Source organism: Protopterus annectens, chromosome 3.part1 (genome assembly GCF_019279795.1).
Source record: "Protopterus annectens isolate FY-2018-M chromosome 3.part1, PAN1.0, whole genome shotgun sequence".
NCBI lineage: Eukaryota > Metazoa > Chordata > Ceratodontiformes > Protopteridae > Protopterus > Protopterus annectens.
In genome coordinates, this window is record NC_056732.1 from 123,310,298 (window position 1) to 123,326,521 (window position 16,224).

The following is a 16,224-nucleotide window of genomic DNA, read 5'->3' on the forward strand; positions in this document are numbered from 1 at the left end:
TGTGTCTACCACCCCATCCCAATTAGCAGGCAGTTGTTGATGACCCATCTCCCATTTGGCAGCTCTAAAAACAGCAGCTGATTTCACAAAAGATTTCTCCAAAATATGCAGGAAGTATCCCCTGAGTATTTACCTCGGGTGTAATGATTGAAAATGTCCTTATCAGTTTCCTGGCACATTGCACATCCTTTATGAAAACTTTTGGGCAATTCCTTATTGCATTAGCACTGCAGTGGCTGCAGCTGTGTTCATTGTGCAGTTTTGAGGCTGATTGCATGTCAGTTATGCTAATGAAACAGCTACAAGTAAATGTCTTTGTACCTCATTTTCACAATATACTCTGAACGAAGGCTATGCAGTGAGACTTGTGAGGGATTGTACACTGGCATGACTGGCTGCAAAGCACATTGCACAAGTGTGTGCAGGTCACTGATACCAGTGAGCACTTGTTCATATTTAAAATGTTTTTCTTTTCCTGGCTTCTAGAGGCATTAAAAAGCAATAATAGAAGGAGATATGGGTTGTATATGTTATACATAATTATATCATTGTACCATTCACACTCAGAACACCACCCTGCCACATCATACATTTAAGAATTACTATATGGTGCCATTTACACAATGTTGAATTGCATTGGTGCCCACTGTTGCACATCATAGGATATCAGAAATGTACACTGACATTAATGTACTACAGTATTCTTCTGTTCTGTGACCCTTGAAAGTTGCCATGGCTTCTAAGGGCAGTAATTGGGACAAGGCTTCCAGATGTTGCTCTAAAGGGTCTAGGATATTTCTCGGAATGTCTGTCTACTGGGGCCCTCTTACGAGGACCCCCAGTATAAGGTGGGATACCCGACTCTGCCCTGACAGAGCAATGACTTCTGCTACAGGCATTACCCAGTCAGGTCAACAGTGCAAGCAACACTACAGTGACCTGAAGAGGTGCCACCTTGACCCTTTGTAACAGTGGAAAGAAGAGGTCAGGGAGAATGCTCCTGAGTTGTATGTAAACATGACAGGTACATTTGAGTGTAATGTAGTAATTAGTTCCAGAGCAAATGCAGAAGTTATGTTTCATGTAAATTGTGTATTTAATTCAAGCTTTTCATCTCCTGACCAGATTGAGGAGAACCATATTCTCTTTCAAAGGCATATCGACCATCTCACCAAATGAAGGGTAAGTATATCTGTGAAGTAATATAGTCTCACAGGGATGGCATAGCTACTGATTTGCCCACGTAGTAGTATGCTGTGTTTACTACTGACACCTCTATATATATATATATATATATATATATATCTGTCCATGCAGGTAAAGGTATTGTTCCTCCTATCTGACCAGTTTAATATGCCCACATTAAAAGGTTAGGGATCATATGCTTTACCTTCCAGCGTGCCAGTTATGTACACGTGCAGATGTATTTTACTATGCTGTATCAGCTCAGCAAGATCCTGCCTAGGTGTCCTGCAGAGTCCTACAGTAGCAGAAGGAGAAAAGAGAGACTTTGGATTGATTAAGTACATTTTTGGCTTGTTTCTTGCTAATTCCACCTAAACGCTTGGTTTCTAGCATTTATTGATACTTAAAAAACTTATTTCAGCTGTTTACTGTACTTACTGTTTGCACTTTTAATATTGTTTCCATGAGCATTTAAACTATTTTAACTGTTGTAGGCTACACACTCAAGTGGGATTGCTGTTTTACTGTGCTTTAAAGTGCTTATTTTGTTGTATTTGCCTTGACTTCTTGAAAAAAACATAAAAAAACAAAAGAAAAAAAACCTGTATCTACAGTTGTTTCCCACCTTTCTGAAGCTGGTAGAGTCCAGTTTTCAAAGTTTGCTGAATCCAGGGCTGTATTGTAGTTTCTATGTTGCCCATACCTTACTAGGCTAGAAAGAGGTTTCTCTTTTCTCCAGTAAGAGTGGGAAGCTTAGAGCAGCCAATCTGTCCCTGGTGGAGTGGTTTTCAGCTCAGAATTTGCAGTTTATTGGCCATTTTGGGCTAATTTCTATCCCTTTCATCTTTCTGTTATAAAAACTGCATTTGCAAGTTTTTTGCGCTTGTATCAGCTCGGCAAGATCCTGCCTAGGTGTCCTGCAGAGTCCTACAGCAGCAGAAGGAGAAAAGAGAGACTTTGGATTGATTAAGTACTGTTTTGGCTTGTCTCTTGCTAGTTATTGCTAATTCCACCTAAACGCTCAGTTTTTAGCATTTATTGATACTTAAAAAGCGTATTTCAGCTGTTTACTGTACTTACCGTTTGCACTTTTAAAATTGTTTCTATGAGCATTTAAACTGTTTTAACTGTTGTAGGCTGCAAACTCAAGTGCGATAGCCGTTTTACTGTGCTTTAAAGTGCGTATTTTGTTACATTTGCCTTAACTTCTTGAAAAAACAAAAACAAAAAAAAAACTATATCTACACTTGTTTCCTGCCTTTCTGAAGCTAGTAGAGTCTTGTTTTCTGAGTTTGCTGAATCCAGGACTGCATTGTAGTTTCTGTGTTGCCCATATCTTACTGGGATAGAAGGAAGCTTCTCTGTTCACCAGTGAGAGTGGGGAGCTTTGAGCAGCCTATCTGTCCCTGGAGGAGTGGTTTTCAGCTCAGAATTTGTAGTTTATTGGCCATTTTGGGCTAATTTCTATCCCTTTTATCTTTCTGTTATATAAACAACATTTGTGCGGTTTTGCGCACCGCGCAATGCCGGTTAGCTAGGGTTAACTATCCCCGGCTCCACAAAGTCTGCTCTTCAGTTTTTCTCCTATAACTAGTCAGTCTTTCAGCCTAAGCACTCAGATCCGCATCTTCTAGCCCAGCACTTGTTATAAAACTGCTGTAACACTAAATAACCCCCAGCATTCAACCCCTCACTTGCCAGGAGGGAGTATTCTATATACTTCCCTACATGACAAAAGAAAATAGTCTTTACTACTTCCCCACTTAACAAAAGAAAACAGTCTTTACTACTTAGGCATGTCCAAAGGACAGCTCCTGGTGTGCTCTCCAGTCTACCTGGTGAACCTGGGCATCTTGAGGCAATGTTGCAACTGCCTCATGTACACAGACAAACCCTCTCCTCCTACCACCAAACACTAATACCTGAGAGATGCACTTATACAGCCAATCTAGAGGCAATGCTCTCTCCAACCAAGACTGGAACAGACAGTCAAGAGGAGAAGGTAAAAACATACAGCACCCTACTCACTTCACATAGTCCTACCAAACCAACACCTCCAAAACCTACACGTGGATACACCAAGACATATATGGAGGCTCTGAATGCCTAGGCAACAGAGACCTCCAAAGCAGACACACAAGCAACCTTCTCCCACCAGCACATCCCAGACCACACGTAGTCCACAAACTCTGTGTGCCACACAACCACAGCCCATAAGGCAAAACAACATACCCAACACACTAGTCATAGGTGACTCTATAGTCAGGCTCACTGATGTCCCACTCACCAGGCTGGACGAAGAGAAGGTTACTGTTAGCTGCCTGCTTGTCGGGTGCCAGAATCCACCACGTAACGCATGCACTCAGGTCACTACAAAGCAAGTACAAATATGACTCTGTCATTGTCCATGTTGGTGTGAATGACCCAAGACGTACCTCCCTGGACTACATGAAAAAAAGAGACATGGAAGAGCTCTCCGATCTTGTAGCCCAGGCATGTATGACCCTAGCTCTGAGTAGCATCCTGCCTTCACCAAGAATGATACCACAGTACAAGGATAAAATGATCAACTTCAACAATTGACTAAGCTTCTGGTGTCATTCAAAGGGGGGGGTCCAGTGTCTGTCTGCTTGGGATGACATGCTTGACAGGCCACGATGCTTCACCAAAGATGGCCTGCACCTGTCACCCCTGGGATTCCGGATATTGGCCAATGCTCTTGTCGCCCCCATAGTGCCTTTTTTAGGCAAAGCTCAAAAGACAAACCTACCACCGTAAGAACTACAAGTGACAAAAAAACTGAGGGCAATGCTAGGAGTCTAAACCTAAAAAATGCACTCACTCGAGGCACTCCTCAAAATGGAGAACATCAATATCTGTGCAGTGACTGAGATCTGGTTTAAGGCTCCCGAGAGCACCCCAGCACTACCAGGCTATAATTCATACCACACGATTTGGCCACAAAACCCAGACCGAAACACTAAGGGTGGAGGTGTGTCTATATTCATCAAGGATATCCACACATCCATGCTAGTTGCAGAACACAATGCCTTTGAGATCATCCAAGTACAACTAACCCTGGGCAAAAATGCATTCCAAATTGTAGCTTGTTATAGATCCCCCACCATGACCCAGGACCCACACTCCTCGTTCCTGGATACATTAGAAAAAAATGAGGGTCCAACCAAATACCCTAATAATGGGCGATTTCAATTACCCTAACATAAACTGGGCAAACTACTCTTGTACTAATCCCCATGCTCAACGATTCCTGGAATTTATAAACTCTAATGCCCTGGGTCAACTTGTCAACACCCCTACCAGTGGCAACAATATTCTGGACATGGTCATTACCAACATGGGTTACTGGTGCTCAATGCCCAAGATCAACTCCTCACTGGTTAGATCAGACCATAAACTAATCACCGTAGATATCCACATCCCGACCCCACCCCCACACAAGGAAACCATCATATAAAATATCTCCAAAGCAAACTTCACGCTACTCAAAACAGAGGTGGCTAACTTCGCAATGCCCCTGCAGATGGATGATACAGTCACGACTGCTGAATCCGACACAGATGCACTCTACAAGCATCTGCATGAGTGCATGGATCGTGCTGTCCCTAACAAAACCAAGACGCTATCCTCCAAAACAAGGAAGCCAATCTGGTGGTCCCCTGCCATTAACAAACTCTACAACAGAAGGAAGGAACTGTTGCAAAAGAGAGTAAAAACCCATGAATGAAGGAACTCCCTGACGGGCCTCAGTAAGAAGCTAGGATCCCTCATAAAATCCTCCAAAGTGAATTTTGAAAGAAAAATTGCCATGGATTCCAAAGATAACTACAAGGCATTCTTTAGCTGTGTCAAGAATCTCCATGGCAACACCCAGATCTGCGCTGAGCTACAGCAGAATGGCACAAAATATGCAGAGCCAACTGATATTGCCAACATCTTGGCAGATAGGTTCAGTGCTAACTATATAGGTTCAGTGCTAACTTTGCTCCCCTCTCACCCCCCCAAAAGGCCTATAACTATACCAAATTATTGTAGAGCCCTGTTAATCACAAACACACAGGTAAAAATGGCACTCTCTAAAGCCAAACATACAGCATCCATGGCACCGGACAAAATCCCAGGCTGCATCTTACACGAACTCCAAAATGAACTAGCCCCCCCACCTAAACTCCATGTTCAGTCACAGCCTCACCACAGGTTATGTGCCCACTGAATGGCGCACAGCAACTGTTATTCCACTCCACAAAGGAGGAGCCACCACAGACCCCGGGAACTATTGACCTATTAGTCTGACAAGCTTGGTCTGCAAGGCCATGGAGCATATCATCATGGAACTCGTAAACAAAGACATTGGTAATCTCCAAACATTGGATACTACCCAATTCGGATTTGTAAAGGGTAGATCATGTCTCCTAAATCTGGTAGACTTCTTTGAAACAGTTCCCAAGGCCATAGATGAGGGCAAGGTGGTCCACACAGCCTACTTGGACCTCGCTAAAGCCTTTGATTCTATCCCTCATTCAGGAATCCTAGATAAACTCACCAACCTTAACATAAACCCTTACATCACAAGATGGGTGGCCAACTGGCTCATGGACAGAACCCACACGTTGAGAGTTGCAGACTCCAGATCCGACTCCAAACCAGTGACATATATTTCTCTGAAGTGCAAGGGAACACTGAGGGTCTATGGCTAACCAAGTTCGCAGATGACTGTAAACTGTCTGCCATAATCGATTCCCCTGCCGACGTAGACATCCTGCAAAAGGGCCTCACCAAGACAGACACCTGGTGCCAAAACTATGGCCTCAAGCTAAATGCCAAAAAGTGCATTGTCATCCCCTTTGGTAAAAATATGGTACCCATGAATTACCAAATAAGGTAAGTTCACTTAACACAGAAAGTGTGATAAGAGACCTTGGGGACTCAATTGGATATTCACCTCTCCTTTGTTAATCACATTGCCACAGTGGTCGGACAATCTTTCTACTTGGCCCACCTAATCACAAAAGGGTTCGCATGTAAAAAAAAGGAAGTCATTGGCCCCCTCTGCTCATCACTTATCAGACCGCTCATTTAGTACAGTGCCCCGTTTGGGATGTAGCTCACAAGACACCTACAACAACTGGAGAGGCCCCAAAAGTACCTCACCAAGAGGATTGCTGGCCTCAAACAATTGCCCTATGCTGACTGGCTCAAGAAACTCCAACTCTACTCGATTGCATACTGCTTACTCCGAGGAGATCTCTGTCTGATATACAAAGCTATGTCAAACCCAAAATTGATGGACATGCTCCACTTAAAGAAATCCCAGTCTCTCCAAGCTACACGCTCTAGGGACCTAAACCTCACCACATCAATAAATAGGACATGCTGGAGGGATAGATTCTTGACCCAGAGACTTCCAATGCTCTGGAACAAAATTCCCATCCACATCAAGCAGAGCTCTTCATTAGCACTCTTCAAGAAAAACCTTGATGAGTGGATGGGTAATAGGAAATTCACCCCTGGGATTCACGTCTGTGGCTCTGCTCGATAGAGGGACAGGAATTTAATCTGCATGGGTGGTGAAAGCCAAGACACTTTTGGCTAGGCTTACTTATGCCCTCTGGCCGATAGCCTAGTACCTACGTATGAACCTGTGTGCACTGGTACAGCCATGCCAGTCTCACAAGTCACATTTTCTCAAATTCTGCGTGCATTGCCATAGCTAATGCCTGTGGTGGGGCCACTTATGCATGGTATATCCTGGGCATGCCAGCATTTTGCCTACCCTAGTGGGCTACCAGATGCTGACTACTACCCTTGTTTAAGCCACTGGTTTTGCTGTTGATGCTGCATCCCACTGGCATGATCAACAAACTGCTCTTACTTCAGGGATGGCGCAGTGATTAGTGTTGTCGCCTCACAGCAAGAGGTTCTCCGGTTCAATTCTTGGCTGGGGTGCCTTCTGTGCAGGGTCTGCATGTTCCTCCTGTGTTCATTTGGGTTTCCTCTGGGTTCTTCGGTTTCCTCCCATATTCCAAAGACATGCATTTGGAGCATTTCTCCTTGGACCTTCACTGAAAATGGGCTCTGTCCCAGTCGGACTTGCCCAATAAACAAATGTTAAATAAATAAATCTGTAAAGATGGCCATATCCATCATGCCTGCCCTTGTCTGTCTGCCTGCCTTACCATATTACAGTGGGGGCATCCTTCAGTACCTTCCATTACCCCTGCTTTCCACATTACACCACCTGCATTATACTCCCATGTACACACAAGGAGTATAAGTAAGATCCCTGTCCTAATCCTCCTTGAGACCTGCTGCCAGCAGTTTCACATTTACAGTATAGTCTGCCTGATCTGTCTAACAACAGTTTTTATTTCTCATCGTCATACACAGACTTGCTAATGTTTTTCTTTTTTTTTCTCTCTCCAGTTGTTACTGTTTCGGACAGTGTCAGCCACAGCTCTCTGCCAGTTGTTACTGTTTCAGATAGTGTAAGCCACAGCTGTCTGTGTTGTGGCAGCATTCACCACACCATCAACCTGATGATCTGTCTCCTGCCAAATGTCTAGCTGGAGGCTTCCATTATGTCATCTGGCCATCTGTTAGTGAGTGGAGGTGTGGTCATATTTTCTGGAATTTTGTTGGTAGGTCATAGTACATTACCTGACAGGAGTTGGAGAAGGAGGTGTTGATGGTAGTGGTGGACCAGTGGCTTTACATCTACATTGGCAACCTGGAGAATATCCTTGTGCAGCTAGCTAAGTTGTACCATTGTCTGGTCTACACAGTGTAACAGCAGAGGCAGGACCCAGAAGAGAGTTCATTGTTGGAGGGGACTAACCTTTGACTGTTTTATGCCCTGAGCAGCATGAAAGGGTGCTATCATCCCATCCTATCCCCCAACATGGTGTTTCACTTCCCTTCTATACCTTCTTTTCTGCACCTGCCTTCCCTTTATTTTCTTCCCCTTCTGCTGTTCTTAGAAAATGGGCACCTACCCCCCCAAAAAATACTTTCTTCCCACCCCATTTCACTCTTTCCTTCAAGTTGTCCTTCTGGGTGTTCCACTTCTTGCTCTTCTCCCTTTTTACTGTCCTGCACACCCATTTTCTCCCCATTTATACAAAATAAATTAGTAGGAACTTTGCTAGGAAGCACTTACTATGGCGCTCAACAGTTGTCATAGTGGTATGTTTATGCATGTATGTATGCACAGTTATGCTATGTGCATACTGCTAGGGTTTGTGGTTCACATGACCACCATCATGATGTGCTCCTTTATTTTTGGTTGGTACCATTTATGCTTGCAGATTACTTAATTTGTGTTGCCCTAACTGCCTCCTGTTACATTATTTATTACTTGCCTTTTGGCCATGCTGCTCAACTTCAACTGAGAGACTTGGCCATTACACTGCAGTATAAGCCATGTCTCTGAATACCAGGGTAGATTGTACAGTTGTGTGAGGTGCTCATCATAGCAGTAGCCTATTTTCAGTCTTCTTGGTTTTCATTTCATTATTGTTAGTTTACTGGCATTCAGCACAGCCTTCACTGTCCTTAGCATTCTTAAAAAGTTTGATTATAAAGATGTCTTTCTTTTCATCCTATCTGCAGTAGCTTGGCCTAGAGGCAGCACAATATACAAAACTGTTATTGTCTTATTAGATTTTAAAGATGTTTGTTTTATTTGTTTAAAAAGAAGAATGTGTTTTATGTGCATCCATTAAGTTAATCCAAAATCTGCCTGCTCCCCATATTCCAACAGTATGGCAAAATTTGCTCGCAAACCGAATTACCAGAAGTACTATAAGCAAAACTCCACTCACTACAACAAAATAGAAGAAGTACAAATACAGCTGGTAAAACGAAATGGGGAAAAATGCAAAATACAAAATATCCAAAAGTCAGTGTTTTTGTAGGGGGAGGCAGATCTTCCTGAACCTGCCGTATGGAGGATTTACTTTCCACATTCCTTACTTTATATGTACAGATCCAAACATTACACAAATGTGGTGAACAAGTAAGCATACTTTACACTGTATAATTCAAAATCTCACTTTCTTGAATGAAAATTAATCCAGTAAACAACAGTGCTTTGAACAGTATACCAAATACAAAACTATAAGAAAAAATGCCATTCAGAAAACAGACAGTGAGGGGAATAAACTGCTACAGGATGACTAAATTTCAGTATAGTAAAATCACATTTCTAAAGATAAAACTTGCAAGTTTGCAAATGCGTTAAACACCTATGAATAAAAAAACTCAATCTGAGTGTATTTTTAATACACTTGTTTTAGTTTTTAAGCTATTTGACTTTGAATGTGTGTAGCACTATTGTAATAACACTTGGCAGGTTCTTATGACCAAATTAGACTGACAAAATCAGTGGTAACAAAATGAAAGTGTCTATAATGTTTTAATGACTGTTTCAGTCAGGCTGAGTACTTAATACTGTTAGCAAGTACTTCTCATTTGTAAATTTGTTTTTGTACCCTTGTTGCATAAATGCTTTTTTTCTTGGGGGATTTTGCAGCAGTACTGAGTTTTCCTTACTAATTCTTGCTCTGGTTCAGTGCTTGCCTTTAGATCACTTATATCAGATAATTATTTTAGCTATGCACATTGGTAGCCCTACTTAGGAATAGTGTGGTAGATCTGTCAGGAGGGAAAAGATGGTGAAAATAATTACAAATACTGAATGGTCTTAGAGACAATAAGAGGAGTTTTCAAAATCACGTTTGTTTTCTAATGACCGTATTTTTATCCTTTTAGGTTCAGACAAAGGAGAAAACGAGCCTCTGGAATCTTGTAAGTAAAATGATTAACAGAAATCTTTCAAAACAGCTACCATAAGTTGATGATAAGACACAGGACAAATTGTGAGAGGTTGTACACTAGTTTTGTTACATTGCAAAGGATAGAGATATTACTGCATCACAGTGAACCAGCAGATAGTATTTCACCATTCTTATATTCGCTAAGTTGTATGGTTTTCCATCCCTATGAGAGGGCACCCAAGACTGGCAAAACGGGTGCTGTATTGCTAACAGGAAGTGAATTATAACTGTGTTCCATATCGTGTGTATGCATAAGTCAAAACCACTGTCAACATGGACAGTCAGAATTCTTCAGTCACTTATAGATTTGCCGCAGCTAAGTTAGCCCAATTTATTATTTTGTCACAGTGCCATTATAAAATACCTTCTAAGAGACGAGGGTAGGTCCACTAAAATAGTATATTCTAAATTAATTATGCTGACTGAGCATTTGTAAACGTTATCTGAAGTTGTTTTAATAATATGGATCCTGACTTGCTCTGTGTTCCTATTCAGTCTCTTTTTTTTTTTTTTCTTCCTATTTCTTTGGTACTTTTACTGTTAAGTTTTATTTGTTACATACAGGAAATGTTTAACTTATTTCAGAATATTTGTTCAATGCATATGTTAGCTGAAGCTATTGTTGGAGAACTTGTGATTTGATGGACTTTAGTTCCTATTTTCTGCCACCTAAAGTCCCCATTAAACTGTTTCAAAGTTCATTTTTGCGTATTTTAGATTCTGATATGTTTTTCTGTTTTCAGTAATTGCTTCAATGCATTTTAAAGTTTGTGTGTGTGTGTTTGTGTGTGTGTACTCTTTTATAATAGCAAAACACTTGAATATACAAGGAAAATGAACTCTGATGTTAAGGACCCTCCTTGATGGATCCTTGGTTCAGTATTACTTCACCAGTCATAGAGTGGCTTTCTGTAAGATGCAGCTGAGTGAATTTTCACCTTTTTAAAGTTACTGAGTGCTATAGAAATGTGTGGACGTATCTATATTCACGCATTGTTTTTCATATTGTAGTGGGAACTACATAAAACAGTTAAAATAAAAAAACATTTTTTTTTGACAGCTGGAAAACAAATACCGCAGTGTTACCCAAACACAGTAACTACAGCACGATCTATGATGTTGTTTAATCTTGGTAGTGCCTACTGTTTGCGAAGTGAATATGATAAAGCACGCAAGTGTCTCCAGCAGGTAGGAAAAGCAGCAATAATCTAAGCATCACTGTCAAATAATGGTGGAGCAACCTCTATCAAATAATGTCACAGTACTGTTGGGGCGAGTCTGCATTATGTTCTTTTCCAGCAGCACACAGCACTGGCCATACTCTGTTTAAATGTAGACTTCCACTTAAGTTTACTTGCCAGTATGTTTTGTTGAGCAGTGTTGATAAATTTCTGTCACGAGTTGTATTTTTAAAGCCTGTAGAGTTAGATTATGCTAATTAATGATGTGACTGTAATGCCTTCAGCAACGTTCATTTTGATTCCTCCAGTGCACATTTTCTGGTTTTATTTGAAATGAATAGTTAAGTCACCTTACTTGTTTGATGATCAGAGGAAGAGTTCTCATCTGTAAGAGTGTGAGGTTTCATTACCAGACCTAGTACCAGAGTGTTAACAAGTGTGGGGAAGAATATGTAGTGTTCCACCAGCTCTTCTGTCAGAAGGAATGGTGTAGTTTTGGAGAGGACTGGGTTCTTATCCAAGCAGAGCAGCAGTGTGGGACAGTGCAGGACTGTCGCTGAGTGGTAATCCATTTGGAGTAAATACATTTCCACAATCTCACTCTGAGTGGGGGGATAGGCCCAGGTAATTTTGTGAAAAAAAGCTTCTGCCTGTCTTCGGTGATGTCATACCGTGACACCCAGATCTTTTTTCTATCATAACTGCATATGTCAGGAAGCAACATTTAAAAAAAAAAATTGAAAACAAAAAAAAAAAGGTCATGCTACTGCCCAATTTTTTGCAGGGAAAAACTTTGCTTCATCTCTTAGTTTAAATACATGTATAAGGTATCTAATCTTTGTTTTCTCATGGCCTTCTGTGAAGAGGACTTTTGCAGAAGTTTTGTTGGTCTTTCTACGTGCGTAAATTATCTACATCACTCTGCTACCAACTTTTTGTTTTCCTTTAATATAAATATTCCCCTAGCACATCTCATTTATCTGAGACCTCTGTACCTGGGGCAATTGCTGGTACTCATTCCTTTATGAAGTTTGTGCTGTCTTACATCATTTTCTCTTCTTACCACTTTAGAACCATTAATCAGTAGTGTAGCCAGGGCTAAATGAGAGGGGCAACTGCCACAGGCACAAAGCGTTGGGAGGCATGATCACCTGATCCCGTACTGGCTTTTAAAAGCCAATATTGCATTTGCAGTCATATCTGAGCACTGTTAGCACTCTGTATGGTCTAAACTATAGCATCTAATTGCTACATGATAGAAAGCAGTTTCCTACAGTTTAAAAGTAAATAAAATCTTTTTTGTTTTAACTAAAACCTGAGTGCTGTAGTGCTCTGTGCAGACAGGGTATAAACTGTGCAAGTGATATCCTTCTGTATCACTGTTGCAGTATTCTAAACAGAAGGGATCTCCTGCCTAAGGCAGCCTAGTGCTTTGCCACTATACTAAAGCCTAATGATCTTGTGTGCACCATACACCACACTTATGCTCCCAGCACAGCACAGAACGTAGGGTGTAAAAGGGACATACAGACGTGACTAGTCAGAACTTTTTTGCTACCAGTTCGAATGCCATTTTGCAAGTTAGTCTGAACGCCTTGTTGTTGTACTGCATACTTAGCCACCAGATAAGTGCCCCATTGTTTTTTTTTTTGTCATGTCACCCAAGAAGGGAAAATGTCAGGGAGGAAGATTCCCCATAAGGATCGTCATAAACAGTGTCTTTTTTGTTAGGGTGCGTCCCATGACCATACCTGTTGTAGTATCTGTAAGTTATTTGTGCCTAAGACATTCAGCATCTGTTTGCCTTCCCTAGCCATTTATCTTGAAAATTAGTGACTTAAACAGCTCAGGATACCATGGCAGAATCCTTTAACCCCAAGACACTTCTGCTAGGTAAAAAGGCCAGGAAGTCTTGGCTGGATTCTTTAGCTGTCCATCCTCCACCAGACGTCCCTCTAGAAGTGGGTAATAGCTCTGCAGGTCATTCGGCATCTACAATTCACCCCCCACCACCTTCTTTTCGACCAGGTTCCTTTATCCCTTCAGCTTTCCCTGTGGCTTCCAAATTGGCATCTTATCACTTCAGACTCTTGGGTTTGTTCTGTCGTCCATCAGGGTTACTTTGTTGTATGGAATTCCTTTTTCAGGGATTCCTCAACCTGCTGTAGAGCAACATATTTGTTTCCTGGAGGTTCTAGGGTCCCTGGTGAACCAAGGAATCATACAACCTCTCCCACCAAAGGGTTTTTATTCCAGGATATTCCTGGTTCCTCAAAAGGTGGGCACTTGGAAGACCTATTCTGGATCTTTCCTTGCTGAACACTTTTCTTAAGATCCCATCTAAGATGCTTACTCTTCAAACCCCGTTTCCTCGTTTATTACTCCATGCTTTTCTGGGGTCTTTGGATCTGAATGATTCTTACCTTCATATCCCTATTTACCTTCTTTTCAGGATGTTTTTACATTTCTGTGTGTCTTCCTTTCATTTTCAGTTGTCTGCTTTGCCCTCATTACTGTCCCAATGATAGTCACAAAATGCCTAGCTCCTGTGATTGCTTTCTGCAGGCTCCAAGGCATTCCGATTTTTCCTTATCTAGACAGCCTGTTGCTGCAGGTACATTCTCCCAGTTGCCTGTTACAGGATCTGGAGTTCCCCTATTGTCATCTCCAAAGTCTTGGGTTTCAACTTCCAAATGTCCATCCTGACTCCCTCGCAGGATCATGTGCATCTTGGATGAAGGATTCAGACATTGCCAACGTTGGCTTCTCTTCCACCTCCAAAGGCTTTGTCATTTGACAGCCTTCTTTCATTCTGTTCTTCCTCTAACTGCCATGCCAGTGAGTTTCTCCCCGCCCTGGGATTCATGGCCCTCTTAGGTTCCAATGCTTCCTCTTGCCAGACTGCATATGAGGAAACTTAAGTGGTACTCAATTCAGTTTGGCTGCAGCATTGTCACCCTCTAGATTTCAGTGTACCTCTTCTTCCCTGTCTAAAAAAGGAGTTCAAGTGGTGGATTCAAAAGTTTGCTCTCAACCTACGCCAGCCCTTTCAGCCTCCAGTCCTTTCTCAAGAACTGTTCATTGATGCCTCAGACGTGGGGTGGGAGGCTGCATTTGGTTACCTGAAAGTTCAGGGTCTCTGACCTCCCCATCAAAAGACAGACCATATCAACATCAAAGAGATGAGGACTCTGATTCTGGCCCTTCAAGCTCGTCACCCCATGTTCTCTCCAGGCCCCTTGAAGGTGTATACAGACAACACTACAGTAATGTGATATGTCAACAAGCAAGGAGACACAAAATCTTACCTCCTCTGCAGGATGGCTATTCAGACCAGGGAGGTAGCTCTCAGTTAACTTTTCAGGCAATATACATTCCTTCACAGCACAGTTTAGTGGCAGACTATCTGAGAAGGTCCAAAATGCAGGCTCACAAATTAATGCTTCACAGAGACGTGTTTCTGGACATTGTCCATCAGTGGGGTATTCCTCAAGTAGATCTTTTTGCCTCCCCTCTGAACATATAGCTTCCTCTCTTCTGTTCCAGAGTGCCACGCCATCTGGCCTGGAAGATGTACGCCCTTTCTTTTCCTTGGAAGGGGATTTTTTTTTTTATGTTTTCCCTCATCTTCCTCTACTTCCAAGAGTCTGCAGAAAATTCAGCTGGGCTCCCCAAAAATCTTGCTAGTGACACCCTTTTGACCAAGACCGCACTGGTCCCCCTCTTAATGCATCTGGCCAGGGGGAAACACCACAGGTAACCTCAACCGCGAGATCTCCTCACACAGGACAAAGGGGTGTCTCATCCATCCTCACTTGTCCACTCTTCAATTGACACTGTGGATGATAGGGCTTTGATCCCTTTCAGGCACCTCTTTCCTGAGGACATGCTCAGGGTTTTACACAAGGAAAGAAAACCCTCAGCCAGAAAATCTTATTTGTCCAAGTTTAAAAGATTTTCTGTCTGGTGCCATGATTGTAACCAGGACCCTTTATCAGTTGAGGTGCCTCTGGTCCTCTCTTATTTGAGTGATTTGCTCCAGTCTGGCCTGGCCTGTTCTTCTGTGAATGCCCATTTGTCAACCATTTCTGTTTGTATGACCTTGACTCCTTCCTTGGCTTTACGTTTTGAGGTCAGACAATTTCTTAAAGGCATTCTGCATTTTCTGCCTCTAAGGAAACATATTCCTCCTCCTTGGGACCTTAGTTTTCTTCTGGAAAAATTGTCTCACACTCCTCCTGAGCCTGCAGATTCTACTTCTTTGCAACATTGTACCTGAAAGACTGTTTTGTTGCTGGCACTTACTTCTGCTTGGAGGGTTTCTGAGCTCCTGGTCCTTATGGCCATTCCTCCTTTTTTTTGTTTTTTTCACAAGGACAGGGTGTTCCTTTGTACTAATCCTTATTTTGTGCCCAAGGTAGTAAATGAGTTGTCCTTGAATCAGTCAGTAAACTCTCTTCCTTTTTCCCTTCTCAGTCTGCTAGTGAGAGGGTCCTCCATACCTTGGATTGCACAGACAGCTCAGGTACTATTTGAATAAAACTAAGGCCATTCATAAGTCTGATCCGCTTTTTGTTTCCCTTCATTCCCAGGACATTGGGTTTGGCTGTTTCTAAGCAAACCATCTAATCCTGGATTTCTTAGGTCATTTCTTTTGTTATACTTTTCATAGCAAATCTCTGTCTACTTCTTTTAGAGCTCATTCCACTAGGGCTGTTGCCTCTTCTGGTGCCATCTGCAAGGGCTTGGACACTAATTCCATCATTGAAGCTGCTACTTGGTCTTCACTGCATATCTTTACTAAAAAAATATAAGTTGGATGTGGTTTCTAGGACCAGAGCAAGTTTTGCTGAAGAAATTTTATGTGGATTTGTTGAGGGCTCTTTTCAGCCTTCCACCTCCCATTCTGGAATTGAGATCTTTAGAAGAAGGTAGGAGCAAACTACATAGGAATAAAATGGGAATTTTGGAAACAGTACATACAGGGGAGGAATGAGGTTTAA

General features: G+C 42.1%; 1 protein-coding gene across 1 annotated transcript in view; it reads left to right on the forward strand.

The window, feature by feature from the left end:
* Window positions 1-16,224, forward strand: part of CNOT10 (CCR4-NOT transcription complex subunit 10) — a 2,007,836-nt gene that overhangs the window by 1,820,684 nt on the left and 170,928 nt on the right. Inside the window, exons 17-18 of the mRNA XM_044066643.1 lie at window positions 9,976-10,011; window positions 11,101-11,228. Coding sequence (XP_043922578.1) covers window positions 9,976-10,011; window positions 11,101-11,228 — 164 coding nt within the window. The remainder of the gene's footprint in view (window positions 1-9,975; window positions 10,012-11,100; window positions 11,229-16,224) is intronic.